Source organism: Siphateles boraxobius, unplaced genomic scaffold, assembly GCF_051911475.1.
Source record: "Siphateles boraxobius isolate OS27281-9 unplaced genomic scaffold, OSU_SipBor_1 14, whole genome shotgun sequence".
Lineage (NCBI taxonomy): Eukaryota > Metazoa > Chordata > Actinopteri > Cypriniformes > Leuciscidae > Siphateles > Siphateles boraxobius.
The window spans coordinates 693287-721209 of record NW_027508744.1 but is presented as its reverse complement, the minus strand read 5'-3'; the positions used below and the strand labels follow the sequence as shown (position 1 = coordinate 721209).

General features: G+C 37.5%; 3 protein-coding genes across 5 annotated transcripts; 1 reads left to right on the top strand and 2 right to left on the bottom strand.

Annotated features, from left to right (window-relative positions):
* Window positions 1–281: 281 nt before the first annotated feature.
* Window positions 282–4606, bottom strand: LOC143738203 (uncharacterized). Its single transcript, XM_077230232.1, has 5 exons — window positions 4528–4606; window positions 3684–3727; window positions 3311–3598; window positions 2540–2581; window positions 282–1477 (listed from the first exon to the last, which is right to left on the bottom strand). The coding sequence occupies exons 1-5, from the start codon at window positions 4548–4550 to the stop codon at window positions 1392–1394; spliced, it is 483 nt and encodes a 160-aa protein (XP_077086347.1). The 5' UTR covers window positions 4551–4606; the 3' UTR covers window positions 282–1391.
* Window positions 4607–4667: 61 nt separating this feature from the next.
* glmp (glycosylated lysosomal membrane protein) lies at window positions 4668–17154 on the top strand. Of its 2 annotated transcripts, none has more exons than XM_077230186.1 (6): window positions 4668–4993; window positions 6523–6795; window positions 8326–8520; window positions 11165–11383; window positions 14957–15222; window positions 16423–17154. In XM_077230186.1, exons 1-6 carry the CDS (start codon window positions 4895–4897, stop codon window positions 16592–16594), a joined length of 1224 nt encoding a protein of 407 aa, XP_077086301.1. In that variant the 5' UTR covers window positions 4668–4894; the 3' UTR covers window positions 16595–17154. The 2 variants fall into 2 exon arrangements, with proteins under 2 accessions (XP_077086301.1, XP_077086300.1); XM_077230185.1 differs by having other exon boundaries at window positions 4805–4993; window positions 14930–15222.
* Window positions 17155–20906: 3752 nt separating this feature from the next.
* tmem79a (transmembrane protein 79a) lies at window positions 20907–27502 on the bottom strand. Of its 2 annotated transcripts, none has more exons than XM_077230190.1 (6): window positions 27437–27502; window positions 27324–27388; window positions 25576–26116; window positions 24505–24690; window positions 24171–24393; window positions 20907–22049 (listed from the first exon to the last, which is right to left on the bottom strand). In XM_077230190.1, exons 3-6 carry the CDS (start codon window positions 26018–26020, stop codon window positions 21857–21859), a joined length of 1047 nt encoding a protein of 348 aa, XP_077086305.1. In that variant the 5' UTR covers window positions 26021–26116; window positions 27324–27388; window positions 27437–27502; the 3' UTR covers window positions 20907–21856. The 2 variants fall into 2 exon arrangements, with proteins under 2 accessions (XP_077086305.1, XP_077086306.1); XM_077230191.1 differs by having other exon boundaries at window positions 25576–26110; window positions 27437–27498.
* Between the last annotated feature and the right edge of the window lie 421 nt (window positions 27503–27923).

Sequence of the window (27923 nt, the reverse complement as noted above, 5' to 3'; positions counted from 1 at the left end):
ATCATTATTCTTAATATTTACATTTATGTTGTTATTTCATCAAAAATTAATAAATTAAATATCTCTATAATACTATTTCACTGTAAACCCTTTTATAATGTTTAAAAATCGTGAAGAAAAAAAAAGTGCACAAAACAATTAAATATATAAATATTTAATATAAATATTCATAAATTACAGTATTTTCAACATTATAAAGTGGCAGTTTTGTAAATTTTGTACACAAATATGAAATTTGAATTAAAAAAAATAGTTTATAGAGGAATGCTTATAGAGGAAGGTTTTTTAGTTTTGTGATGTTTTGGTGATATGAGGCTTAAATTATCATTTATGTGTTGTAATGCTGTACGTGTAAAAAAAGACATCCATCGTTGACTTGTCCGGCACTGGAAGCTGGTGTGTGTGTGGGTGTGTGTGTGTGTGTGTGTGAATGTGGCACTGGAAGCTGGTGTGTGTGTGGGTGTGTGTGTGTGTGTGTGAATGTGGCACTGGAAGCTGGTGTGTGTGTGTGAATGTGGCACTGGAAGCTGGTGTGTGTGTGTGTGTGTGTGTGTGATGGGTAGGTTTAGGGATAGGGGCAGTGTGTGTGTGTGTGTGTGAATGTGGCACTGGAAGCTGGTGTGTGTGTGAATGTGGCACTGGAAGCTGGTGTGTGTGTGAATGTGGCACTGGAAGCTGGTGTGTGTGTGAATGTGGCACTGGAAGTGTGTGTATGTGAATGTGGCACTGGAAGTGTGTGTGTGTGAATGTGGCACTGGAAGTGTGTGTGTGTGAATGTGGCACTGGAAGTGTGTGTATGTGAATGTGGCACTGGAAGCTGGTGTGTATGTGAATGTGGCACTGGAAGTGTGTGTGTGTGAATGTGGCACTGGAAGCTGGTGTGTGTGTGAATGTGGCACTGGAAGTGTGTGTGTGTGAATGTGGCACTGGAAGCTGGTGTGTGTGTGAATGTGGCACTGGAAGCTGGTGTGTATGTGAATGTGGCACTGGAAGTGTGTGTATGTGAATGTGGCACTGGAAGTGTGTGTGTGTGAATGTGGCACTGGAAGTGTGTGTGTGTGAATGTGGCACTGGAAGTGTGTGTATGTGAATGTGGCACTGGAAGTGTGTGTATGTGAATGTGGCACTGGAAGTGTGTGTGTGTGAATGTGGCACTGGAAGTGTGTGTGTGTGAATGTGGCACTGGAAGTGTGTGTATGTGAATGTGGCACTGGAAGTGTGTGTGTGTGAATGTGGCACTGGAAGTGTGTGTGTGTGAATGTGGCACTGGAAGTGTGTGTTTGTGTGAAAGTGGCACTGGAAGCTGGTGTGTGTGTGAATGTGGCACTGGAAGTGTGTGTGTGTGAAAGTGGCACTGGAAGCTGGTGTGTGTGTGTGAATGTGTCGTTATCTCAGTCCCTCACGGAGAAGATGGAGAAGCAGAGCAGGAGCAGAACCAGGAGTGTGTGTGAGAGATTCACGTCTGCAACACTCAGCTCTGGAAAACACACACAACTCGCATCAATTCCTGCTCATGCAACACTAACAGTGACTATGTTTACATGTGCACCAATAATGCGGATCATTTACAATAATCAGAGTGAGGTTTTAAATTCCCCCTGTGGTGAAAATCCAGCTTTTAATGTTGTTTATGTGTCTATGTGGTGTTTTTAATATGCTTTAACACAAAGCATGTGTAAATTCATAAGTCGACAGCATTGCTGAGTATTTTCTCCTTAAAACTGCAGTGAACCAAAGACAGTCTCAAAAACACGCTTTGAAATCGCTGGTGTTTCTGACGTCACAAACTACCTTGTAACCAACGTGTGATCGTCAACCAGTGGATCTCTGAGTGAGTGAGTGAGTGGAGGCGGGGCTCATTTGCATATTCATAGAACCGCGCATACTAAATGAGGCACGGGTGTCGAGTTACATTCAAGATATTTTAAGGCATGAAGAACATTTTCCAAGGATTTTTTTTTTTTTTAATTTGTCATTTTGGTGATCAGAGATGAGTTTTAAGGGATAAAATGATTGACTACAGGGCTTCAGTGGTTTACATGACCGCCACAAACCTCTACTGATTATTCGCTAAGAGTTGTGGTTATTTTTAACAGCATTATTCACAGCACAGATGATGAACTCGTACAGTAAGAGTTACTTTGCACTGCAGACTTTGATTTGTTCGCCGGTTCTTTAATATCCGCAGTCATTATTGGTGATGCACCTGAAAATATCTGTGCAACATTGTCCACATGAACTCGTGTTTCTTGCCTCTTTATTGCATTTAAATTCAGCAAATGTTTTACTACGATTATGGTTGCAACAATTATGAGCCTTACTGTATTCATTTGATCAAAGTATGGTGCTAATATGAGGTAAACTTTAATGGCAATATTGTTTGCATCTCATTATAATCGCATTATGAGGGTGCATGTAAACAATAGTCATCATCAATTAAATTATATAGAAATAACTTTAGTTTTAAATGTAGACAGAAAACATTTTGTAGCTGTTTAGCTGCAGAATCAAGCCTTTATTATTTAGTTATTTGACTTACTGTCTCTGTCTGATACGGCGTCTGGATCACAGTCTGTGGAAACTGGAACATTAGAGCGAGCGAGTTAAGCAAGTATATCGGCTAAAGATTTAGACTATCATTTAATATATAGTAACTTAAAGGAATACTTCACTTAAATGATACAGTCAAACCAAAAATTATTCAGACACTCATTCATTTTTGATTTTTGTTTATTAGTGTGTGCAGGACACTATAGTTCATTTCTGTGAGTGAGGAGAGCAAAATAAAGTAAACTGTGACATATTATACCCGAAAATTCTTCATACAGCGACTATAAGTAACATTAATACATATTTAAAAAATGATTGGGACACTTTGAGCTGATCATGTTTTGCTGAAGTGTTTTTTCTTTAATAACTAATGCACCTTTTTACACCACAGACTGAACAACATGAAGCATTGCTTGGTAACTGGTTAAGCTAAACTGGTATTATCTAATTGTGTAGTTAAATTTAACAGCTGACAGATATTCAACATAATTCATGTGTGAGAGTCTAACAGAAGGACGGACAAAACCAGTGAAGTATCAACTGAGTTCTTATCATATTTTATTACCATTGTCGAAACCATAGCGAATAAACTGTGATAATGTGAGAAATGTTGAAGGCGTCTGAATATATTTTGGTTTGACTGTATATTCACCTTCACGTTCCACAGAATCATTAGAACACAATGAGGACGAGTAAACACTGGTAAACTGTTCAGTTTGGGGTCTTTAAGCATTGATTATATGATTATATGAGGTCTTACCCGGCTTTAAAGCCCTGTTGATGTAGAGTAGATCAGACACTGATTTATTATCATAAGCATATATTCTTAATGTGATCGGTACGCCCCACTTCGAACAGTCCGGCACGACCACAGAACAGCTTCCTTCTCCTCTGAATAAGCTCGAGACGGCACGTATTTCATGAAGAACTGTTTCTGAAAGATGCTCGACGTCCACAAGAACGCTCTGATGTTTCTTCAGCTCGTGAACATCATCACCATCACAAGATAAAGCACACTGAACACACGGCTTCTGTCGAGGAGCACAGTCTGAGGACATACACAATGAAATATTGATATATGTGTTCTTTCAATAAATACTGACATCAAAACACTGCAGAAATAAAATACTCACTTGCACAGTAAAAGATGCATGGCAGTAAAACCAGCATTTTGTGCCTGAGGAGAATAGAAAGGGGCTGATTATGTGCTAGATCTGTACATGGTCACTTTAAGTATTTAAATATTGAATAAAAGTTATATTATAACACTAAAATTGCTTAATTTAAAACCTGAGTAACTACTGGATTTCATCATACTTCCCCAAGTTAACTGATTATTAATATCTAAAAAGGAAAATTCTGTCATTTTACTCACCCGCGTGTTGTTCCAAACCTGTATGATTTTCTGTAATGTTGAACACAAAGGAAGATATTTTGACGAATGTGGGTTATCCAACAGTTGCTGGTCCACATTAACTTCCACAGAAGGAAAATAAAATACTATGGAAGTCAATGGTGCCCATTAACTGTTTAATTACAAACATTCTACAAAATACATTGCTTTGTGTTCAACATTACAGAGAAATTCAGACAGGTTTGGAACAACATGACGGTGAGTAAACGATGACAGAATATACACTTTTGGTGAACTGGCCCTTTAAATCACATTTAGGGATTTTTTCTATCCCTTTGCCCCTTTTCTATGTTTTTTTAATGTTCTTTTATATCCTATTGATTATTTTCTTTATATTTTATTATATTAGGACTACTCGTCTGGATTTAAAAAAAATCTATTAATAGTAACAATATCCAATGCGTTATGACGTAGGCTACTAAAACTCTCATATCTAGTTGAAAGTTTTTTTTGTTTTTGTTTATTTAGCTAATTTGGGTTTTGACATTTCTAAACATAAATAAACTTACTAACAAGATAAGAGCCAAACATATAATCTGGCTGTAGGATATTTACATACTTACTGGTTACTGAAACGTGAAGGCATGATAGTTGCAGAAGAATGCGGAAGTCCCCGATTCTAGCTAAAAACACTGGGTTTTAATTCAGGGAAACTGCTGAAAATGGCCTAAGTTCTGTATGAAGGCAACCCGAAACCAGAAATGCCAGAAAATTGGATCCCCGAAATCAAGATCTAGTAACTTTACTGAGATTTCACTGTGCGCGTGTGAAAGTGAATGCCGGGTGATCACGAGATTCCTGGATTACCACATATTCGTACGTGAGATATCACGTGACGGCGTCAAGGCCGCGGGTCACATGACCTGAAACCAAAACAATACAGCAGAAATGTCAGTTCTTCATTCCGCTTTTGTGTTCAGAGTATAAAACATGTCGATGTTTAAAGTTCATTTTATATTTTCTGTGCTGTTTGTTGTGTTTGGTGCCGCGCTTGGATTTCTGGGAAATGGAGATACATTTCGAAGAAAGGTGAGAATGAATCATTGAGATCAACCGAAAACAATGAAACAAACTTCATACCGGTGCAACAACAAATAACCTTTAAAAAGCTGCAAACACCTACATAATAGACACTTTTTAGAACAATTATTATTTTTACGTTTCGTTTTTTAATCTAGTATTTGAACTCGGTGTTTATTACAGCTGAAGGCATGTCAAGTTTTAATTGATAATTGTTCATTTTTTCTGTATATTTAGTCTCATCTCTTACAAAAAGTTGTTGATCGGGTTCCTCTTTGTGTGTTTTTGATAGTTTGGATCAGAACTAGATAGTATTTCAGTATAAAAAGTGTCATGAAACTGTATTGTATAAATGAATTACGCTTTATTCTGTTTCATAAGACCTTTGAAACCCATAGACACCCAAGTACAACCGATTTAGCGCCTATATTAATGTAAATGATTAATAATTATTACAAATCATTCATTTGAACTGGTTCTTTTCAGTGACTCAGCCAAACTAATATACAAAGCATTTACAGTAACAGCATTAGAGACATTTGACAATCTATAAATAACTTGTGTTTAATATAAATGTTTAATTGACAAGCGATAAACACTATTTAACTAGATCAGAGATAAAAAATTGGCATATATGGTTTTCTTTCTTATTATGGTGGTAGTTCAGATTGCTCTTCCAACATTTTCATTTTTCCCACCACAAAATCTATACATATGATTTCATATTTGTATTTTTTAAATTTGCCATGATTGAAGTCATATTTCTATTATATTGTAACTCTATGTGACTATGACAACTGTAGGTTTTGCAGGAAAACATTAGCATATGGAGCAAAACATTACTGATCTGTTTCATACTTCTATCACAAGTCAGGTTTTGCGATTCAACAAAATGTCATCTATGTTAGTCAGTTTAAAAACTTTATCTTGCTGATATAGTCAAACCAAAATATATTCAGACACCTTCAACATTTCTCACATTATCATAGTTTTTTTGCTATAGTTTAGAAAATGGTAATAAAATATGACAAGAAATCAGTTGATATTTGACTGGTTTTGTCCGTCCTTCTGTTAGACTGTTATCTGTCAGCTGTTAAATTTAACTACACAATTAGATAATACCAGTTTAGCTCAACCAGTTACCAAGCAATGCTTCATGTTGTTCAGTCTGTGGTGTAAAAAGCTGCATTAGCAATTAAAGAAAAAACACTTCAGCAAAACATGATCAGCTCAAAGTGTCCCAATCATTTTTGCTCCCAAATTGTTATAAATGTTACTGGTAGTCGCTTTATGAATAATCTTTGGGTATAATATGTCACAGTTTATTTTATTTTGCTCTCCTCACTTACAGAAATGAACTATAGTGTCCTGCACACACTAGTAAAATGATATCTGGTGTCTGAATAGTTTATGGTTTGACTGTAAATCATCTGAATTCACAACAACAATATTCAACACACACTCTAAACTGAATCAGACAGCTCTACAGTTGTGGTATAAAGTGTCTGTGATCGGTGTAATGATGCTGATGTCCTAAGGTGTCTGTCGAGCTGAACCCGGGTCTGAATCCTCCCTCGTCTCTTCCTCCGGGAGTCGCTCTGGTTCATGCGCGAGGACTGGGACTCAACGACACGCTTCACTTCTTGCTGTGTAATCATGGAGCTCCAGCGCTGCTGCTGGTCCACTCGAACAGCACCGAGTCCACAGTGCAGGTGAACTGGCCCGTGTTCATCAACCGCAGTTCCCCAGGCAGCCTGACGGTGGCGCCGGAGAGCAGCGTGACCTACAGCTCTGCACTAGTGTTCACCAGGGTGAGACGCATTCAAGGGTTGTTTCATGCATTATCAGGGAATTGAACCCATGACATTTGCTACTGGTCACTGCAGGAACACTTAAAGGGATAGTTCACCCAAAAATGAATATTCTGTCAGTAATTACTCTCCCTCATGTTGTTCAACCCCGTAAGACCTTCGTTCATCTTCGGGACACGAATTAAGATATTTGTGATTAAATCTGAGAGCTGGATCACTCCTCCATAGGCTTCTAAGGGATTGACACTTGTTCCCCGAAAAGTTATTAAAGACATCGTTAAAATAGTCCAAGTGACTACAGTGGCTCAATCTTAAGTTTATCAAGCGACGAGAATACTTTTTGTGCGCAAAAAAACACAGGAAATGAATAGTTGAAATAAAGTCGTTATTTTAGTTTGTTTTTGCGCACAAAAAGTATTCTCGTCGTTTGATAAACTTAAGATTGAGCCACTGTAGTCACTTGGACTATTTTAACGATGTCCTCCATAACGAAGCCTATGGAGGATTGATCCAGCTCTCAGATTTAATCACAAATATCTTAATTTGTGTTCTGAAGATGAACGAAGGTCTTACAGGGTTGAACAACATGAGGGAGATTGACAGATTACTGATTACTGACAAGATTACTGACTTAATTACTGACAGAATTGACATTTTTGGGTGAACTATCCCTTTAAAATAACCGAAATAATCCTTAAAAGTTTACCTTGAGTCTTTAGTGACCCGGGACGTCATTCACTCTCCTCCTCCTCATTAATTTTTTTAAAGTTAGATATCAACCTTCTTAGTATTTCTCAATCAATTCATTATAAACTATATGACAAGAAAAACATTTTTTATAATAGAATGCCTGTTTTGCCATCCATTTTTTGTAAAAAATGTATAGGGTCGCTAACGACCAGCGGTGTGTAACAGTGTTTTTTTCCCAACAATAGTTGAACCTTTAATGACTGAATAAGAGCAATTCACCTTTATTCTACAACATGGCAATGACTGATACACACTGATGATGTGTTTCGCTCATAGTTACGGCAGGCAGAAAACAAAAGAATAGGAAGCATCATCAGCAACATGTGAAATGGCTCAGAGCAAGCACAATCACAATCAAATATTACTGTCACTGATAATGGATCTGGTGAAGAAGCTGTCAGCGATCAAAATATTGATTTTAAAGACGTTGAAAATGATAGTTTTGAGAATATGTTTGAGATGGTGAATATGTGGCAGATGCTGAGGAAATGATGACGGTATAAAACATCTGCTCAAACTGAACCCTTCCCAGCTCCAAGAGTAACAAAATATGCTTTATTTTATTCTTCTGACTCTAATATCAGGAGAGTTTTATATTATCACGACAGGTCGAGATCCATTCGTGTTAGATATATATCCGGGTCGCTAAACACCTGAATATGTAATAATGATTGGTGAAAAATTAATGCTTTTAAGGGTTAAAAAGAGAAAGGAAATTAATAACATTAACAGAGCATGAGAATGAAGGTAATAAGTGAACACTGTGTGTGTTTCTCTCAGATCTGGGAGTACGATGACGTTAATAACACGGCGGACCCACAGACGACAGCAGAGTCCAGCTTCTACACTCCGTACGAGCTCCAGAACTTCATCTGGACGGATCTCAACGCCACCGCCAACCAGTCGGATCACATGATCACGCTATGCGGCCGGGAGAACACCGAGAGTTTCGTCAACGGCTCCCTCTGTCTGAAAGTAAGCAGAACTGCAGCAAACACACAACAGGATGAATATGGTATTTTCATATTACACCAAAGTGTAATATTGGCTCATGCACTTGGTTTGAAATGATGTTTATTGTGAAAAGCGCTATACAAATAAACGTGAATTGAATTGAATATGGAAATGATTCATGTGTAAGAAAAATGATGTGGACGTCGAAGATCTTGAAAAGTAAGTGTATCACCGGCGTCAGAATGAACCCAGAACATCCAGATCTCAAACCTTTAACCTGTCACAGTTTAACACTCTTAATGTAAATGAAGTTGCTCTGTTGTAACAGCTGGGGTCTGTGTGTTAATGAAGTTGAGACTCTATTGTCTAGGGCTGGGTATTAGATTCAGATGTTCCAATTCGATTCAATTTTAATTCACAAGCTCTCAATACGATTCGATTTCGATTCACAAGCTCTCAATGTGATTCGATTTCTATTAAAAAGCTCAATGTGATTCGATTTCTATTAAAAAGCTCAATGTGATTCGATTTCGATTCACGAGCTCTCAATGTGATTCTATTTCTATTCAAAAGCTCTCAATGTGATTCTATTTCTATTCAAAAGCTCTCAATGTGATTCTATTTCTATTCAAAAGCTCTCAATGTGATTCGATTTCTATTCACAAGCTCTCAATGCGATTCGATTTCGATTCACAAGCTCTCAATGCGATTCGATTTCGATTCACGAGCTCTCAATGCGATTCGATTTCGATTCACAAGCTCTCAATGCGATTCGATTTCGATTCAAAAGCTCTCAATGTGATTCGATTTCTATTCACAAGCTCTCAATTCGATTCGATTTCGATTCACAAGCTCTCGATTCGATTTCGATTCTAAATTCTATTTCGATTCCCGATTAGACTCAATGAATATAGATTTAATACAAATCCTACATTTATAAAAAAAAACAGTGAACGTAAGTTTACAAGTGGTTAATTAATAAAAAGAAATTAAGAGCCACAAACCTGTATTAAACTCTTTTTGTTTTAGGTACACTTGGGTACATTAAAACAGAACCTAACTCTATATTTCAAATGCATACAATGAAAAGAAAGGATTTTGATGCAAGATGAAAAATTGATGCTGAAAATTGGACGAGTCAGAACAGCCTTGATCAAACAGGATCCGGTTACTTTGTTTAATATAAAACACACATAAAATCTCCCAGCATTCGCTGTAACAGGCAAGCCTATAAACTGTGGAGGAAAACTAATACTGGCTTTTGGGTGATGGATAAATAAATAAATAAATAAAATTAATTAAAATTAAGAATACATTTTTAATCAACCGCATTTTAAAAAACAATTAATCGAAAAATCGGTTTTTTTGCCCAGCTCTATGAAGAAACAAAATAACTCCACCTCCTTCGTCTCTATGATAATTAGCTTGTGAATCGAAATCAAATCGAATTGAGAGCTTTTGAATCGAAATCAAATCGAATTGAGAGCTTTTGAATCGAAATCAAATCGAATTGAGAGCTTTGGAATCGAAATCAAATCGAATTGAGAGCTTGTGAATTGAAATAGAATCGCATTGAGAGCTTGTGAATCGAAATCAAATCGAATTGAGAGCTTTTGAATCGAAATCAAATCGAATTGAGAGCTTTTGAATAGAAATCAAATCGCATTAAGAGCTTGTGAATCGAAATCAAATCGCATTAAGAGCTTGTGAATCGAAATCAAATCGAATTGAGAGCTTGTGAATCGAAATCAAACGTATTTAGAGCTTTTGAATAGAAATCGAATCGCATTGAGAGCTTTTGAATCGAAATCAAATCGAATTGAGAGCTTGTGAATCGAAATCAAACGTATTTAGAGCTTTTGAATAGAAATCGAATCGCATTGAGAGCTTTTGAATCGAAATCAAATCGCATTAAGAGCTTGTGAATCGAAATCAAATCGAATTGAGAGCTTGTGAATCGAAATCAAACGTATTTAGAGCTTTTGAATAGAAATCGAATCGCATTGAGAGCTTTTGAATCGAAATCAAATCGAATTGAGAGCTTGTGAATCGAAATCAAACGTATTTAGAGCTTGTGAATTGAAATCGAATCGCATTGAGAGCTTCTGAATCGAAATCAAATCGAATTGAGAACTCGTGAATCGAAATCGAATCGCATTGAGAGCTCCTGCACCGAAATCAAATCGAATTGAGAGCTTTTGAATAGAAATCGAATCGAATTGAGAGCTTGTGAATCGAAATCAAATCGAATTGAGAACTCGTGAATCGAAATCGAATCGCATTGAGAGCTCGTGCACCGAAATCAAATCGAATTGAGAGCTTTTGAATCGAAATCAAATCGAATTGAGAGCTTTTGAATAGAAATAGAATCGCATTGAGAGCTTGTGAATAGAAATCAAATCGAATTGGAACATCTGAATCTAATACCCAGCCCTAGACAATAGAGTCTCAACTTCAATAACACACAGACCACAGCTGTTACAACAAGAGCAACTTCATTTCCATTAAGAGTGTTAAACTGTGACAGGTTAAAGGTTTGAGATCTGGATGTTCTGGGTTTTTTCATATTGCGGATGAGCTCATTCTAAAGCATATTTTAGAGTTGAATCTTTGTGGAGGCAGACTACAGTCTCTCACACGTGTGTGTGTTCCTCGTTCTCCTCAGCTGTCGGTGTTCGAGTCTGCGGGCCGTGATGGAGCGTGGCCGAGTCTCCTTCACAACGCTAACTCGTCTCAGCTGCACGTGTGGCTGGACGGGCTGACGCCGCGGGGGAACCGCTCTCGCTTCGCTCTGGAGTTTCAGTCGGTCGCAGACTCCGGCTTCCAGGGGAGAGTGGATGTGCGCAGCTCCATAGATGATGAATACACACCTTCTATCTTCAAGGTACAAACTTCAACAAACCTGGACATTTTCTCAGATTATTAAACTCTACTGTATCATATATATCAGTGGTTCCCAACCTTGTTTTGTCTGAGAACCCCTTTTTCCCAAGAAGATATTTTAGGGCCCCCTTCACATTTAATGATATTGTCGCTCTTGTAAGCTTGCAGCAAGGATGACAAAATGTTTTGTTTTTAAACAAACAGTATGTTTATTACTATAACCAGATATGTTTATGCACAAATAATAGCGTATAATATTGAAAATACTATAACAAAAACTTCAGTAGTCTATTAATTGGCCCTTATTGAAATGCAATGACAAAAATATCAGTATTCACACTGGTGTGTAGGGAAAAAATAATTAATATAGGCTATTACAAAATGACTGTTGTCTGAGACCTCAATGCTTGCGTGTTATTTGTGAGGCTTTATTAATCAGTGTGAGGATTGGGTCATTATGTCTATGACGAGTCACTGGGCTACACCGCAGCGGTGCGACCCGAACCAGTGTAAAATAGTCCCAATATAAACACGTATTACAGGTGTACCATAGTCAGGACTCGACATAAGCGATGGCCGATGGCCCGGGGCCAGTAAAAGAGTATGTCGGGCTAGTTGATTGGCCAGTGACTGGCCCGCCATCAGAAAAACAAACAGCAAACGTCATACACAGTGGCGCGAAGAGTGCCAATGTTACTTCAGGTTATTTATAACGTGTTCAAATGGCAAAGAACTACGAGGCTGATACGAGAAAGAGGACATTTCTAGTAGGGCTGGGCGGTATATCGAGTTTGTACAATATATCGATTTTTTTTAAACAATATGGAATGAGGCAATACCGTTTATATCGATACAGTAGTTTGATACGAGCACATCTGAAAAATATAGCGGAGTACGCAGTGTGAGCTCCTGCAGTGAAAGAACATAGTACAATTGTCCTAAACATGACACAAGCTGTATCAAGCGCTTCAAAATAACTGGTAAGATATAGTTAACAAGTTTAAAGCAGTTTGCCCTGTCAGATACTGTTGCTGACTGACAGATAAATACTGGCGCTGTTTAATGCGTTTGAGACGTACGTGCTTTCCTCAGTGCTTAACTTCCATTTCACAGGTATATTCTCCATCTGTAAATGTTAGAAAGTCAAACATATATGTCCATTTCACTGTCAGGAGAGGACAAGTGAATCTCCGCTAATATTAAAGCTTCTGTGAACGAGCGCCGACACGCACGCGCGCCAAACAGACGAGCACGATAGAAGAGTAGCGCAATAATACTGACTAAAATATACATAGGCTATTGCTAAAATATTTGTTGTTGGAGACAATAAATGTGCCATATGTGGAATTTTAAACCTACAAGTATATTTTTATGAAAGTGACCATTATAATGGGGTAATCAAATGCAGGCTAAAATAATTAGTGTTTGCTTTTGTTTTTATTTTCATTTTTAGTTTAGCCTTTCGTCATTTTAAAAACAAAGTTTTTAGATTGTAATGTTACAATTTTAGAATGTAATGTGATTTTAACCACCTTTTTGCACATAATATAGCCCATTGCATAGCCTACATTACATTTCCTATATTTGTTTCCATATCCTTCAATTTCAATATTGTTTTGTTCTTCATTTTTTTATTTTTTTTCATTGACAGCTTTTTTAGGTCATAAATGTTAAATGAATGACAAAAAAAATCAGGCAAACTAATATACTTTTGTCTAATTTCGCCATTTTGAAGTGAAAATAGGCCTATGTAACGTTACTCATCACTCATGTAATGTAATAATTAGTTTACTGTCATTGTGAGGGGACAAGAAAAATTAATCCTAATGTATACAATAAATACAGTTTAATGGAAAAGTGCTTTTCCTTCTATGTCTTTCAGGGCCGGTAAAAATATAGAAGGGGCCAGCAAAACTCTGATCTACTGGCCCTGGGGGCCATTGGGGATTTTTTTTATGTTGAGCCCTGCCATAGTGACTCAGGATAAGACAAAAACACGGTTCATGATGTACTTCCTCATTATATAAATTTAGTCAATTTTGAACACAAAAAAGTTAAGAACTGCTGCTTTAATGCTCACTGTTCAACACTGTTCAACATATGACTCGACCCCCCAAAGAGCTCGCCGACGCCCCCTTGTGGGAACCGATGATATATGTGACCTTGGACCACAAAACCAGTCACATGGGTACATTTTTTGAAATTGAGATTTATACATCACATGAAAGCTGAATAAATAAGCTTTCTATTGATGTATGTTTTGTTAGGATATGACGATATTTTGTTGAGATGCAACTATTTGAAAATCTGAAAAACTATTTGCAAAAAAAATCTAAACATTGAGAAAATATCTTTTAAAGTTGTGCATTTATGTTCGTGATTGTGCTGCATTACCTCACAAAAATAAATGTTTTATATATTTACGGTAGGATCTTTACTTAATATCCTGAGGATTTTTGGCATAACAGAAAAATCGATAATTTTGACCCATACTATGTATTGTTATTACCACAAATATACCCGTGCGTCATGTGACTGGTCTTTCAGGAAACAGCCCTGGACATTTTCTCAGATTATTAAACCCTACTGTATCATATGTGATGCATGAATAATAAATCTAAAGCCTGTAAATGATGAAATCTTTGCTGTCGCATCAATCTCTCACTCCTTCTGTTTCTGACTGATAGTTCAGACTCTTTTATCCAATAAAAGTCTTTCAGTATAATTATACAAGCGTCCTTCAGCTCGAGCTTTCTGTGTCAAATCTGCTCTGATTTTCAAGAATAACTTTGATATTGTTTGTAATATTTCAGCCGGACTGAAGCAGCTTTACTTGATTATCATCATCATTTATCACAAAAATCACGAGTATCAAATATGATCGCCAGGTTTATTTGTTCATCTCTCAATCATCACTGTGTTGCATTGCATTATATGTTTTAAAAACTACAGAGCTTTGATCATAAAACCAAGCATTTAAATATCATCTTACTAAGACATATTATTGGCAGATATTAATATTTATATGCATTTTATGTACGTATCTGCTACACTGTGATAAAGATCTCATTCACATTACAAGCATCAGAATTACATCACGTTTTGTCCATATAAATATCTGCAACTGCAGCAACATGCATATTTTTGTTCAGTTTGAGTCTCTGAATAAAATGTATCCTATGTGTTTTCCTCCATATTCTCACTATATATGACTATATGAGCCATAAAAGCATAATTTCTATGTATTATAGTATTTCACATGTGCGGCTTTACAGAGTTAAAGTCGACATGAAACGTATTTTTCTTCTCAATTGTTCCGTATATCCGAGTGAAGCGCTTCTGGAACAAGAACAAATGTGGGCGGGGCTTGATTATGTCCGTGTGGAATTGATTGGATGGTTGTGGTTTGCTATTGGCTGATCTCATGTGAGTGACAGGTTATAGCCCCGCCCACATCATCAGAGAAGAGAAGCTGCAAGAGGAACATGAATTTAACACAATAATGATGTGCACTGATAAATGATTTATTATTAATATTCCAGTACAGATGTTGATGTGCGGTGTCTTCCGCCAGGTGTTTGACTGGGTGTCGCTCCCGCTGAACTCCAGCAGTGTGTGGGGTTTCTCTCAGTGGAAGCCCGTGGCGTATCGTAAAGCCACGCCGGTGTTCGAGGACGCGACGCCCTGCAGGAACTCTCCTCTGGTGTCCGTGAGCCGCGTCCCTCCGTCCGCGCTGGTCCAGGCCTTCTTCACACACGAGCCGCAGACCCACGGCCTCAACATCAGCTTCGGGGTCGATAAAGACCCGGTCCTCTACAGCGACACCGGATACATCAGCTGGTGAGTGAGCGCACACCTCCGCACTGTTACAACAACTGCTGTTTATAATCCATCATTTACCTTTCACATTTACTGGCTGATGAGTATCTGTCAGGAAATAACGGTATTTTTTTATTAAATATTTAAATATAAAATTGTTATTTTATTGATTGTAATTGTCTTTGATAAAAAACATATTTTTAAGTGCTTTTGATTTTTTTTATACTTGAATTGACGATATTAAAAATATTATGTAGGCCTATTAAATAAATATTCTATTGTTTTATTTATTGTAATTTTCTATTGGTTTCTTAATTTACTTTTGAACTCGTACTTGTCGATTGGTATTATTAAAGGAATAATAAAATATAAAAAATATTACAATATTACAAAATTAATAGTTTAAAATATATATAAATATTTAAATTGTAAATATTAAAATACTGTATAATAATGAATATACAATTACTATAATTAATTGTAATTTTCTGTTGTTATTTATTTTTGGTTTATAATAGACTTTTTTTTACCATACTTGCCGATTATTTTAAACAATAGTTTAAAAACAAGGTTTTAGAATTTCTTTTTAATATTTTAATTAAAAATATAAACATACTTCATATAAATTGTTATTTTATTGATTGTAATTTTCTATTGGTTCTTTTTTGATTCATCATTTATTTATTTTATTTATTTTTTACGCATACTTGCCGATTAGTATCTGTTGGGAAATATTACAAATATTTTTTAATTGTTCTTGAATATTTTTTAAATATTTGATGATTTAAAAATACTACATATTAAATTGTTATTTTATTGATTATCTTATCGCGTGAGTGATCTTAGACTAGTTTTACACTAATTGCATCTGTAATCAACTATAAAGCACATATTGTTACTATATTATTTTTTAACCTTTTTTAGTTAATGTGTCTAGTTTGTTTCCAAACGAGTAAAATACATGTTTAAATGGTTTACAAGTGAAGTAGGTTTCCTGAACACGCCCCTTGTCAGTCAAACAGATAGTCCCGCCCCCAGACTCACATGATTGGTCGAGTCAGAAGTTGACGAGCTGCTCAAACAAACAGATCAGTGTTCTGAAAGTGTCAAAGAGACTCTGAACAACTGCTTTAAAACACATTAGATGATCTGTAGCTGATATTAAACACAGTATTTTCAGTCAGTTTGAACAGTGTGTGTGTGTGTGTGTGATCTCTCCAGGACTGTGTTAATGGGCATGGGCAAACCTCCAGCCGACTCCTTCTCCACGTTAATCATTATCATCATAGCGGTTGGACTTTGCACTCCGCTGGCCATCATCATCGTGGGCGGAGTGTTTGTGTGTGTCCGCAAGAGGATGACACGATCCTCAATCTACGAGCCAATCAACTGAGACGTTAGGGTACAAGCCCCGCCCCAGTGGACACACCAGCCAATCAGTGCTGAGGTCGCTGACACCTGATTGGACGATTAGAATGATCACGTTACTGATGATGAGGAGGAGGATATGCCTGAACATTTGCAGACAAACTCCCTCTGGAAGAAGTGTTTTTGATTTAGACATTACGTATCAGATTTTTTACACCTTTATACGGAAAAATCGAGTGATTATTTGATTTTTTTCATTTTTTTAGACATGATGCTTATTTGTTCTGTGTCCCATAATAATAATAATCCTCCGTGCATAAACAGTTATTTGCCCAATTTTAAAACATTAATTTCTCTTTAATCCTGAGATATATATGCAGGTGTTTTGATAAATGAGCAGAACTGATGGAGGCTCTCAGGGATTCTGGCTTCAGTGTAGTGTTCCTCTTCTTCACCTGTTTTTAGGAGAAAGTGCTGCTTTGTTGGACATTTGCATTTTGTAAACATTGATTTGCACCGCATTTGAAATCTTTCTGTTTTTGTTGCCGCCAGTTACTAATAAAAATGTAAATATGGATTTAAAAACTGCAACCGTTTCTTTCTCTCTATATAACCTCCTTCTCAACACTGATGGACTGAAGATTTGTGTTTCGTACACCTGTCAATCAAACACTGATGGACTGAAGTTTTGTGTTTAATACACCTGTCAATCACACACTGATGGACTGAAGATTTGTGTTTCGTACACCTGTCAATCAAACACTGATGGACTGAAGATTTGTGTTTCGTACACCTGTCAATCAAACACTGATGGACTGAAGATTTGTGTTTCGTACACCTGTCAATCAAACACTGATGGACTGAAGATTTGTGTTTCGTACACCTGTCAATCAAACACTGATGGACTGAAGATTTGCGTTTAGTACACCTGTCAATCAAACACTGATGGACTGAAGATTTGTGTTTCATACACCTGTCAATCAAACACTGATGGACTGAAGTTTTGTGTTTAATACACCTGTCAATCAAACACTGATGGACTGAAGTTTTGTGTTTAATACACCTGTCAATCAAACACTGATGGACTGAAGTTTTGTGTTTAATACACCTGTCAATCAAACACTGATGGACTGAAGTTTTGTGTTTCATACACCTGTCAATCAAACACTGATGGACTGAAGTTTTGTGTTTAATACACCTGTCAATCAAACACTGATGGACTGAAGTTTTGTGTTTAATACACCTGTCAATCAAACACTGATGGACTGAAGTTTTGTGTTTCGTACACCTGTCAATCAAACACTGATGGACTGAAGTTTTGTGTTTCGTACACCTGTCAATCAAACGCTGACGGACTGAAGATTTGTGTTTCGTACACCTGTCAATCAAACGCTGACGGACTGAAGTTTTGTGTTTCGTACACCTGTCAATCAAACGCTGACGGACTGAAGTTTTGTGTTTCGTACACCTGTCAATCAAACGCTGACGGACTGAAGTTTTGTGTTTCGTACACCTGTCAATCAAACACTGATGGACTGAAGATTTGTGTTTCGTACACCTGTCAATCAAACACTGACGGACTGAAGTTTTGTGTTTCGTACACCTGTCAATCAAACGCTGACGGACTGAAGTTTCGCGTTTCGTACACCTGTCAATCAAACGCTGACGGACTGAAGTTTTGCGTTTCGTACACCTGTCAATCAAACGCTGACGGACTGAAGATTTGTGTTTCGTACACCTGTCAATCAAACGCTGACGGACTGAAGTTTTGCGTTTCGTACACCTGTCAATCAAACGCTGAAGGACTGAAGATTTGCGTTTCATACACCTGTCAATCAAACGCTGACGGACTGAAGTTTTGCGTTTAATACACCTGTCAATCAAACACTGACGGACTGAAGTTTTGCGTTTCGTACACCTGTCAATCAAACACTGACGGACTGAAGTTTTGCGTTTCGTACACCTGTCAATCAAACACTGATGGACTGAAGATTTGTGTTTCATACACCTGTCAATCAAACGCTGACGGACTGAAGATTTGTGTTTCATACACCTGTCAATCAAACGCTGACGGACTGAAGATTTGCGTTTCATACACCTGTCAATCAAACGCTGACGGACTGAAGTTTTGCGTTTCGTTCACCTGTCAATCAAACGCTGACGGACTGAAGTTTTGCGTTTCGTACACCTGTCAATCAAACGCTGACGGACTGAAGATTTGCGTTTCGTACACCTGTCAATCAAACGCTGACGGACTGAAGTTTTGCGTTTCGTACACCTGTCAATCAAACGCTGACGGACTGAAGTTTTGCGTTTCGTTCACCTGTCAGTCAAACGCTGACGGACTGAAGTTTTGTGTTTAATACACCTGTCAATCAAACACTGACGGACTGAAGTTTTGTGTTTCATACACCTGTCAATCAAACACTGACGGACTGAAGTTTTGTGTTTAATACACCTGTCAATCAAACACTGACGGACTGAAGTTTTGTGTTTAATACACCTGTCAATCAAACACTGACGGACTGAAGTTTTGTGTTTCGTACACCTGTCAATCAAACACTGACGGACTGAAGTTTGTGTTTAGTACACCTGTCAATCAAACACTGACGGACTGAAGTTTGTGTTTAGTACACCTGTCAATCAAACACTGACGGACTGAAGTTTTGTGTTTAATACACCTGTCAATCAAACACTGACGGACTGAAGTTTTGTGTTTAGTACACCTGTCAATCAAACACTGACGGACTGAAGTTTTGTGTTTCGTACACCTGTCAATCAAACACTGACGGACTGAAGTTTTGTGTTTAATACACCTGTCAATCAAACACTGATGGACTGAAGTTTTGTGTTTCGTACACCTGTCAATCAAACACTGATGGACTGAAGTTTTGTGTTTAGTACACCTGTCAATCAAACACTGACGGACTGAAGATTTGTGTTTCATACACCTGTCAATCAAACACTGATGGACTGAAGTTTTGTGTTTCATACACCTGTCAATCAAACACTGACGGACTGAAGTTTTGTGTTTCGTACACCTGTCAATCAAACGCTGACGGACTGAAGTTTTGTGTTTCATACACCTGTCAATCAAACACTGACGGACTGAAGTTTTGTGTTTCGTACACCTGTCAATCAAACACTGATGGACTGAAGTTTTGTGTTTCATACACCTGTCAATCAAACGCTGATGGACTGAAGATTTGTGTTTCATACACCTGTCAATCAAACACTGATGGACTGAAGTTTTGTGTTTCATACACCTGTCAATCAAACACTGACGGACTGAAGTTTTGTGTTTAGTACACCTGTCAATCAAACACTGACGGACTGAAGATTTGTGTTTCATACACCTGTCAATCAAACACTGACGGACTGAAGTTTTGTGTTTCGTACACCTGTCAATCAAACACTGATGGACTGAAGTTTTGTGTTTCGTACACCTGTCAATCAAACACTGACGGACTGAAGTTTTGTGTTTCGTACACCTGTCAATCAAACACTGACGGACTGAAGTTTTATGTTTCATACACCTGTCAATCAAACACTGATGGACTGAAGTTTTGTGTTTCGTACACCTGTCAGTCAAACACTGATGGACTGAAGTTTTGTGTTTCGTACACCTGTCAATCAAACACTGACGGACTGAAGTTTTGTGTTTCGTACACCTGTCAATCAAACACTGACGGACTGAAGTTTTATGTTTCATACACCTGTCAATCAAACACTGACGGACTGAAGTTTTGTGTTTCGTACACCTGTCAATCAAACACTGATGGACTGAAGTTTTGTGTTTCGTACACCTGTCAATCAAACACTGACGGACTGAAGTTTTGTGTTTCGTACACCTGTCAATCAAACACTGACGGACTGAAGTTTTATGTTTCATACACCTGTCAATCAAACACTGATGGACTGAAGTTTTGTGTTTCGTACACCTGTCAGTCAAACACTGACGGACTGAAGTTTTGTGTTTAGTACACCTGTCAATCAAACACTGACGGACTGAAGTTTTGTGTTTAGTACACCTGTCAATCAAACACTGACGGACTGAAGATTTGTGTTTCATACACCTGTCAATCAAACACTGACGGACTGAAGTTTTGTGTTTCGTACACCTGTCAATCAAACACTGACGGACTGAAGTTTTGTGTTTCATACACCTGTCAATCAAACACTGACGGACTGAAGTTTTGTGTTTCGTACACCTGTCAATCAAACACTGACGGACTGAAGTTTTATGTTTCATACACCTGTCAATCAAACACTGATGGACTGAAGTTTTGTGTTTCGTACACCTGTCAATCAAACACTGAGGCCGTTACAATCAAACATCTAATGCATCATTTATTCATAAACGTACAGATTTCCATCATTAGATTCGAGGACAATCATTAGTAAACATTAGGAATATGGCACAAATCAACAATTATAATCACAGCATGACATAAACAACTGCATGTCTGAAATTAAACATCAAAATACTTTTCTGTAAAAAAAACACTATTATCCAACATATCCGGGGTACAAATAACAATACATTTTGCTTTTAGGAGATTTTTCATGACTATTAAATACTATTAAATGTCCCTGTTATTTATTTTTTATATTAGTTATTAGAAAGAAATTTTTAAAACAATAATAAACATTTGGACGGTAATGTGTTTAACATGAAATAATGCAAGCTTCACATTCTAAAAGACAAATATACTTGGTAACGCTTTACTTGAAGCCTTAATGTATAATGCATTACACATTTCCATAAATAATTGTTACCAAAGTAAAAATGCATTATAATATTTGCAGATTACTTGTTACATCTGAAATTTTGTTTTTTATAAAGATATAACAATGAATATATATGCATTATAACTGTGGTTACAATAATTAATGACTTCATACAATAAGGTGCATTACAAGGCATAATTCATTTATTAAAAATACTTTATACTGCATTATTCATAAAGGCTTTAAGTGATGTTCCCATATATTTGTGCTTCTTAGATTTCAGACAGGCTTTCACTCGACTAGTTACTATTGAGGTCAGGTCCTGAAAGACCGAAGCACGAGTGTTCAGAACAGTTAAACCGGTTTCTTCAGGACACAGATTGAGTTTCATCCCATTCATCCCTGATTCTCAGTGCAAGAGAGAATCTTTCCAGAAGAATTCTCCCAGTCTTTCATCCTTCATTATTTAATCGTCTGGACGGACAATTTCAGTGATCATTCTGAAGTCCCTCCCATCTTTATTTAAAGAGATTATTCTGAATGCTGAACATTGGGTTCACCCCCACCATCTTAGTCTTGGGGGCGGGGCCGTGGTGGGCGGAGCCACGTCAAACACCGCCTCCGATCCGCCCACAGAGCCAATGAAATACAGGTTTGCTCCCAGAAGAACGAGCAGAGGCAGGAACGAGAGCGCGTGTCCAAGCGCTCGTACACTGCTACTGAAGGCCACACACACCCAGTAGATCATTCTGAGGACCAACAAAACACACAATGTACACACACACCCAGTAGATCAATCTGAGGATCAACACAACACACAATAAACACACACACCCAGTAGATCATTCTGAGGACCAACAAAACACACAATGAACAATGAACACACACACCCAGTGTGAGCGGTTATTTCACAATGCTTTATGAACGACTTTTGTTCGGTTTGCATTTCATAAAGTAACATGCGTTTGCGTACTCTTTGAAATTACTTTTTGAATATAAAACGTAATATCTGTGTCACATTATTCAAATAAGAACATTTTATTTAATTTATTTACTTCGTTTAAAATCCTGAAACCATGTAACAAATTAGTAATGTGAATTTTAGAGTACTGGACGAAGGTTTTCCAAGAAACATGTAACATTTAAAAAAAAAAGGTTTACATGATTTATTTACTATTACTTACAGATACAGTTGAAAATGTTTCCCCTCCCCAAATATTGTAATGTTAACTTACAATTAGTTATGTAATTTTGGAGTATTGGAATAATGTAAATGTTACATTTAAGTCTATAAGTTTTCCAAGTAAGAAACACATAATATTTCTATTTATTGAATTTATTTACTTACAAATACAGTTGAAAATCTCTCCCTAAAAAGATTTAGAGCATTGCAATAATGTAAATGTTACATTTAAAAGACTTGAGTAACAGTTTCCCATTTTAAAAGTAACATTGTTCCAATAATGTAAATGTTACATTTTTAAAAAATCTTAAAAGCAACATTTTCCAATTTAAATGTAACACTGTTCAAATAATGTGAACACTTTTATTTAAAGGAAACAGTATTCCAATGTAGTGCAGCAGATTAATGGCATATTTCAAGAGAATCGTTCAAACTGGTATAGAAGCATGAAATTTGGCACAGATACTCCCTAAGGGTCACTTTTTGGCAAAAAGGCGTTGGCCACCCAAAAATTCAACATGGTGGCCATTTTTTCAAGATGGCCGCCATTTCTCTTGATTCCTTACATCAATTTTTGGGAACAGTGGCAATGAACATAGGAAAGGAGGGCAGCCATCTTCAAAAATGTTTTCCTTCCTGAATTTTTAATGGCCATTTCCTTTTTCTAATAGTGGCCCTTCCTCTCTGTGGACTGCACCTTGCCGTGGTGGAGAGGCTTGTGTACTCCAATGAACGTGAGAGCTATGCCGGCTTGGATTTTATATCCCTTGCAAGTTTAACTAAGCCGGACAGGTCAAAGGAGAGGAGGCAGACAAAGCAGACATTATGACTATTTGACAGAAATGGTGGCCATCTTGAAAATGGTCGCCATCCTGAATTTTTGAGTGGCACATAACTTTTTCCAAAAGAGTGTTCCTTGAAGAGTATTTCTGCCTAATTTTATGCTTGCATCACCATTTGCACAATTGAAATAATTCATATTCGACAGGAACGGTGGCCATCTTTAAAAATGGCGACCATCTTGAATTTTTGAGGGAAAGCATCTTTTTCCATTAACATGTTCTTTAGAGAGTATTTGTATCAAATTTTATGCTGGATCACTATTTGAATAATTGTTATAATAAGCATTGAATAGCAATGGTGGCCATCTTGAAAATTGGCCGCCATATTGAATTTTTGAGTGACCAACGCCTTTTTCCAAAATAGTGGCCGTTAGAGAGTATCTGTGCCCAATTTCATGCTTCTATACCAAAGTGAACGATTTCTTTACTAATCTGCTGCACTAAATGTAAATGTTACATTTAAAAATCTTAAAAGTAACACTTTCTCAATTTAAAGGTAACATTACAATAATGTAAATGTTACATTTAAGTCCTAAAGTAACAATGTTACAATTTAAACGTAACAGTATTACAATAATGTACATTTAAAAGTAACATTGTTCTAATTTAAACAAAAGTATTGCAAACATGTAAATGTTACATTTAAAAGTCTTAAAAGTAACACTTTTCAAATTTAAAATTTACATTATTCCATTAATGTAAATGTTACATTCAAAAGTCTTAAAGTAACATTTTGACAAGTTAAACGTAACAGTATTGCAATAATGTAAATGTTACATTTAAAAGTCTTAGAGAAACCTCCCCAGCACGCACACACACGCACACACGCACACACACACACACACCTGCCGAGCACGAAGACGATGGTGAGCAGCGGCACCAGTTTGAGCAGGTCCTGTTGGGCATAGGTTGCCATGACAGCGAGCTGGAGGAAGAAGAGCAGGGAAAGGTGGAGCGAGTCTCGAACGAAGTGTCCGTGAACGACGACCTCACGATTCTTCCACGTCCCGTCAAACAGAGGCTTCAGCGTCCCGAACCTCACACGGGACACGCCCTGAACCAGCACACCTACAGCAGAGAGAACATGTTATTACTGAACACTTATTATTATTATTATTAATACTTTCAATGGTAGTGTGTGTGTGTGTATATGAGTGTGTATGTTTTTTAGATCCTCACCCAGAACGATGGGAACGCTGGCGAAGAACGCACAGCGCAGTGTGTAGATCAGCCTGAGGGGGGTGCTGTCGAGCGGAGGGGCGTCGAAGGGGAGGAGCTTGTAACCGGCCCACGTTAGTAACGGGAACATGAGCGCGGCAGCCGATACACACACACACAACCGCACAACCTCCACACAACTGCTGCCTGACACACACGAACAGAAATCATGCTCAAAACAAGCACTTGTTAAATCAGCTCTGTTAGCACTGAACAACTTTTGAGATAGTCGCAAAAATGTGCATTACACAATACGGTATCCCACAATGCAGTGCACTCGACTTGACCCAGGGTTATTATCATTAACTAAAACCATAAAAAATAAATTTGTTACTTGAAATAAAATACATTTTAATTTAAATAATAATATAAAAAAAATATTTATAAATTTATCTCTAAAATTACATCTCGCGACTGACATCTTTTCTCATGCAATTGCGACTCTATAATATGCAATTCTGACTTTTTATCTCAGAATTGTGTGATATAAAGTCCCTATTGCGTGTTATAAATTCAGAATTGCACGTTTATTTCTCACAATTCTGACTTTATAACATGCAATTCTGAGATAAAAATATTGCGAGATGTAAACTTGCAATTGTGAGAAAAAAAGACAGAATTGCGAGATTAAAAATAAAAGTGCAATTACCTTTTTTATTTTTTATTCTGTGGCGGAAACAAGCTTACATAGAAAATAATGACATTTAAAAAGTTGCAATATTTCACACAAATCTGCAATTACTATAATTAGAAATGACTGCATTTATTTCCACAACGATAAATGAATGTTGCTCGCGTAATAATGCCATGCAACAATTACTTATTTGAACTGTGTGCACTTCACACTGTTATCTAATATACAGTATACACTGCACACTACACAATTACTCTAATACTAAATGAGACACACTCCTGTTTTCAGACAAGCATCTTCCACACTGCTACAGTTCAGGGTTTATAAACTCTCCTGTGGACAGATGAAGATGAAGAAGATGAAGATGAAGATCACACGTGTTCGAATGCATGGTTTACCTTCAGGCTTGTCGATCTGCTGGATCCAGGACGGCTGAAAGTGCTGAGGAGGGTTTGTGATGAAGTTCTGCTCATCCATCCGGATCTTCTCCATCGGGATCATCGAGATCCGGATCTTCCCCATCGGGATCGGGATCGTCTCCATCGGGATCGTCTCCGTCGGGATCGTCTCCATCGGGATCTCCGGGATCTGTGTGTGTTCCCGTCCCGTGGACTGCAGGATCATCACGTTCGGAGTGAAGGCTTGCACCAGCCGATCATCATCTTCATCATCATCCTCCTCCTCCTCATCGTCAGCATCGTTCTCCTCCGTCTCCATCCAGGCGTCCGGTTCCTCCGGCTCTCCTGCGCTCTCCTCCGTCCTGCTGCCGGGTCGGGTCGGGTCAGCGATCAGAGGTTTGATCTCGTCAGATGTTTCAGGACTGAAGACCAGCAGCTCCGTCATGTTGATCTGTGTGTGTGTGTGTGTGTGTGTGTGTGTGTGTGTGTGTGTGTGTGTGTGTTTATGAGCTGCACTGCTGCTCTGCAATCATCTCTGAAACTACAGACAGATGAAACTCAAAACACAGAGTTCACTATGCACATTTCCAATAATAGACTCCTACACACACACACACACACACACACACACACACACACACACATTTCTTTTTAAGATTATAATGCACTGTAAACTATGTTTTTTCAAGGTACATTTACAAGAAAAAAAATACTATTTCAGTCTTTCTACTTCAAAATTTCATATTTACTTCAATGCGTGACCTGCCGTTCCTTTATAATTGTTTGTTTCAAATGAAATCCTACAGCAGATTTTCTTTCAGTGTATTAATTAAATGAGTGATTAATGCTGTAGAAGGATTGTTCATTGTTAGTTCACGTTAATCAATCAGACTTTATTGTAAAGTGTAAGTTTGAACTTGAACAGTCGATCGTGTCGCTCGCAACCGCAAAGTCAAGGGTTCGATTCCCAGGGAATGCATGAACTGATTGAATGTAAACCTTCAGTGCAATATAAGCATCTGACACATGTAAAAAACATTTGCATTGAACTTGTGTAAAATAAGTGTTTCATTTCAGCAATTTCATTGGCCATCGTTATATATTAGGTGTAACTGAGCGACTGATTATTAGTATAATCAGACAGTGTTTTTTAAATAGGCCTAAATTTGTGAACATAAACGTCTGTATCAGTAATATCAGAAATCATCAACATTAGTTCATGAAGAGCTGGTTTATCAGAAAACACATTCTTCATGCATTAGTCGGATACAATGTGTCTGTGTTAGTCAGAACTTCACATCAGACACACACACACACACACACACAATACCCTATTGTGAAGTGTTAGTTACTCTGATTCACTCTTATCTCCACATTATTACACTAAAAGCACTGCATTGAATTATGATCATATTTTTCTCACTGGCTGACACCTCAACCAGTGAGAAAAATATGATCATAATTCTTAAGAAACGTGTTGCTCTTATTGTTATCAATAAGTTTAAGAGATTTTACAGTAAGGGAGACACATGATTACATGAATTGACAGACATTGAGTAATGAGTGAGTAATGAGTGAGTAATGCAGTTCCACCAGTTTATCCTGAAATAACCAACACGCATTCACGGGTTCATTTCAAGCAAATACAATAACAAACTGTTCTTAAAACGCATATTAATACGAGGCTTAATCGCCAATTCTGCCCTAAGATTCTCTCAGAAAGAAAGTAAAATTATGTTGTTTCTTACCAGACACTCCATTGAGAGGAACCCTATGACTGTATATGGAATATAATAACAGATGTTAACAAAAACTAAAGCAGATAGCAGCGTTCGGCCCACCGTCTAATGAGGAGTGAGACTCGACCGGGGATCGCTGTGATCGTGCACGCGCACAGGTGCGACGGTCAGTCCACAGGTAAATCATTAGGCTTGTTCGACTTGAACCGGCGCTGCACAGACCGATCGGTTGATGACATCAAAGTACCGCGAGAGCGATTAGAGAGCAGACGGCTCCTTATGCTTTTGAATAGCTCTCGCGGTACTTTGATGTCATCAACCGATCGGTCTGTGCAGCGCCGGTTCAAGTCGAACAAGCCTATACTCTCGCGGTGTCACGTGACTCTCGGCGACGCCTACAATTCACACATCTCGCGCTGAGTTTATACTAAAGAAGTGCATGTGTGAAGTTTACATTTTATATGGGTTTTACTTATTTTGCCAGATTTAATTAATTGATGGTGTAAAAAAGGCCATTTTCTAATGTAGGAAGTCAGCTGATAAAAGTCATTGTTCAGTGCACTAGATAATATAGATTAAATCATATTTTTTCTAAACTAAAGCTCGTCG

Bases quoted from the DNA above. Each gene is read 5' to 3' on its own strand.
- LOC143738203 (XM_077230232.1), bottom strand. From the start codon at position 4,550: ATGCCTTCACGTTTCAGTAACCA. The intron at 2,582-3,310 runs GTAAGACCTCAT...CTAATGTTCCAG, and splicing joins CAACAGGGCTTTAAAGCCGG to TTTCCACAGACTGTGATCCA. The intron at 1,478-2,539 runs GTAAGTCAAATA...TGTGTTTTCCAG, and splicing joins CGCCGTATCAGACAGAGACA to AGCTGAGTGTTGCAGACGTG.
- glmp (XM_077230185.1), top strand. From the start codon at position 4,895: ATGTCGATGTTTAAAGTTCATTTTATATTTTCTGTGCTGTTTGTTGTG. The intron at 4,994-6,522 runs GTGAGAATGAAT...TGATGTCCTAAG, and splicing joins GAGATACATTTCGAAGAAAG to GTGTCTGTCGAGCTGAACCC. The intron at 6,796-8,325 runs GTGAGACGCATT...TGTTTCTCTCAG, and splicing joins CTGCACTAGTGTTCACCAGG to ATCTGGGAGTACGATGACGT.
- tmem79a (XM_077230190.1), bottom strand. From the start codon at position 26,020: ATGACGGAGCTGCTGGTCTTCAGTCCTGAAACATCTGACGAGATCAAA. The intron at 24,691-25,575 runs GTAAACCATGCA...CGTGTGTGTCAG, and splicing joins GCAGATCGACAAGCCTGAAG to GCAGCAGTTGTGTGGAGGTT. The intron at 22,050-24,170 runs GTGTGTGTGTGT...GTTGGTCCTCAG, and splicing joins ATCGTCTTCGTGCTCGGCAG to AATGATCTACTGGGTGTGTG.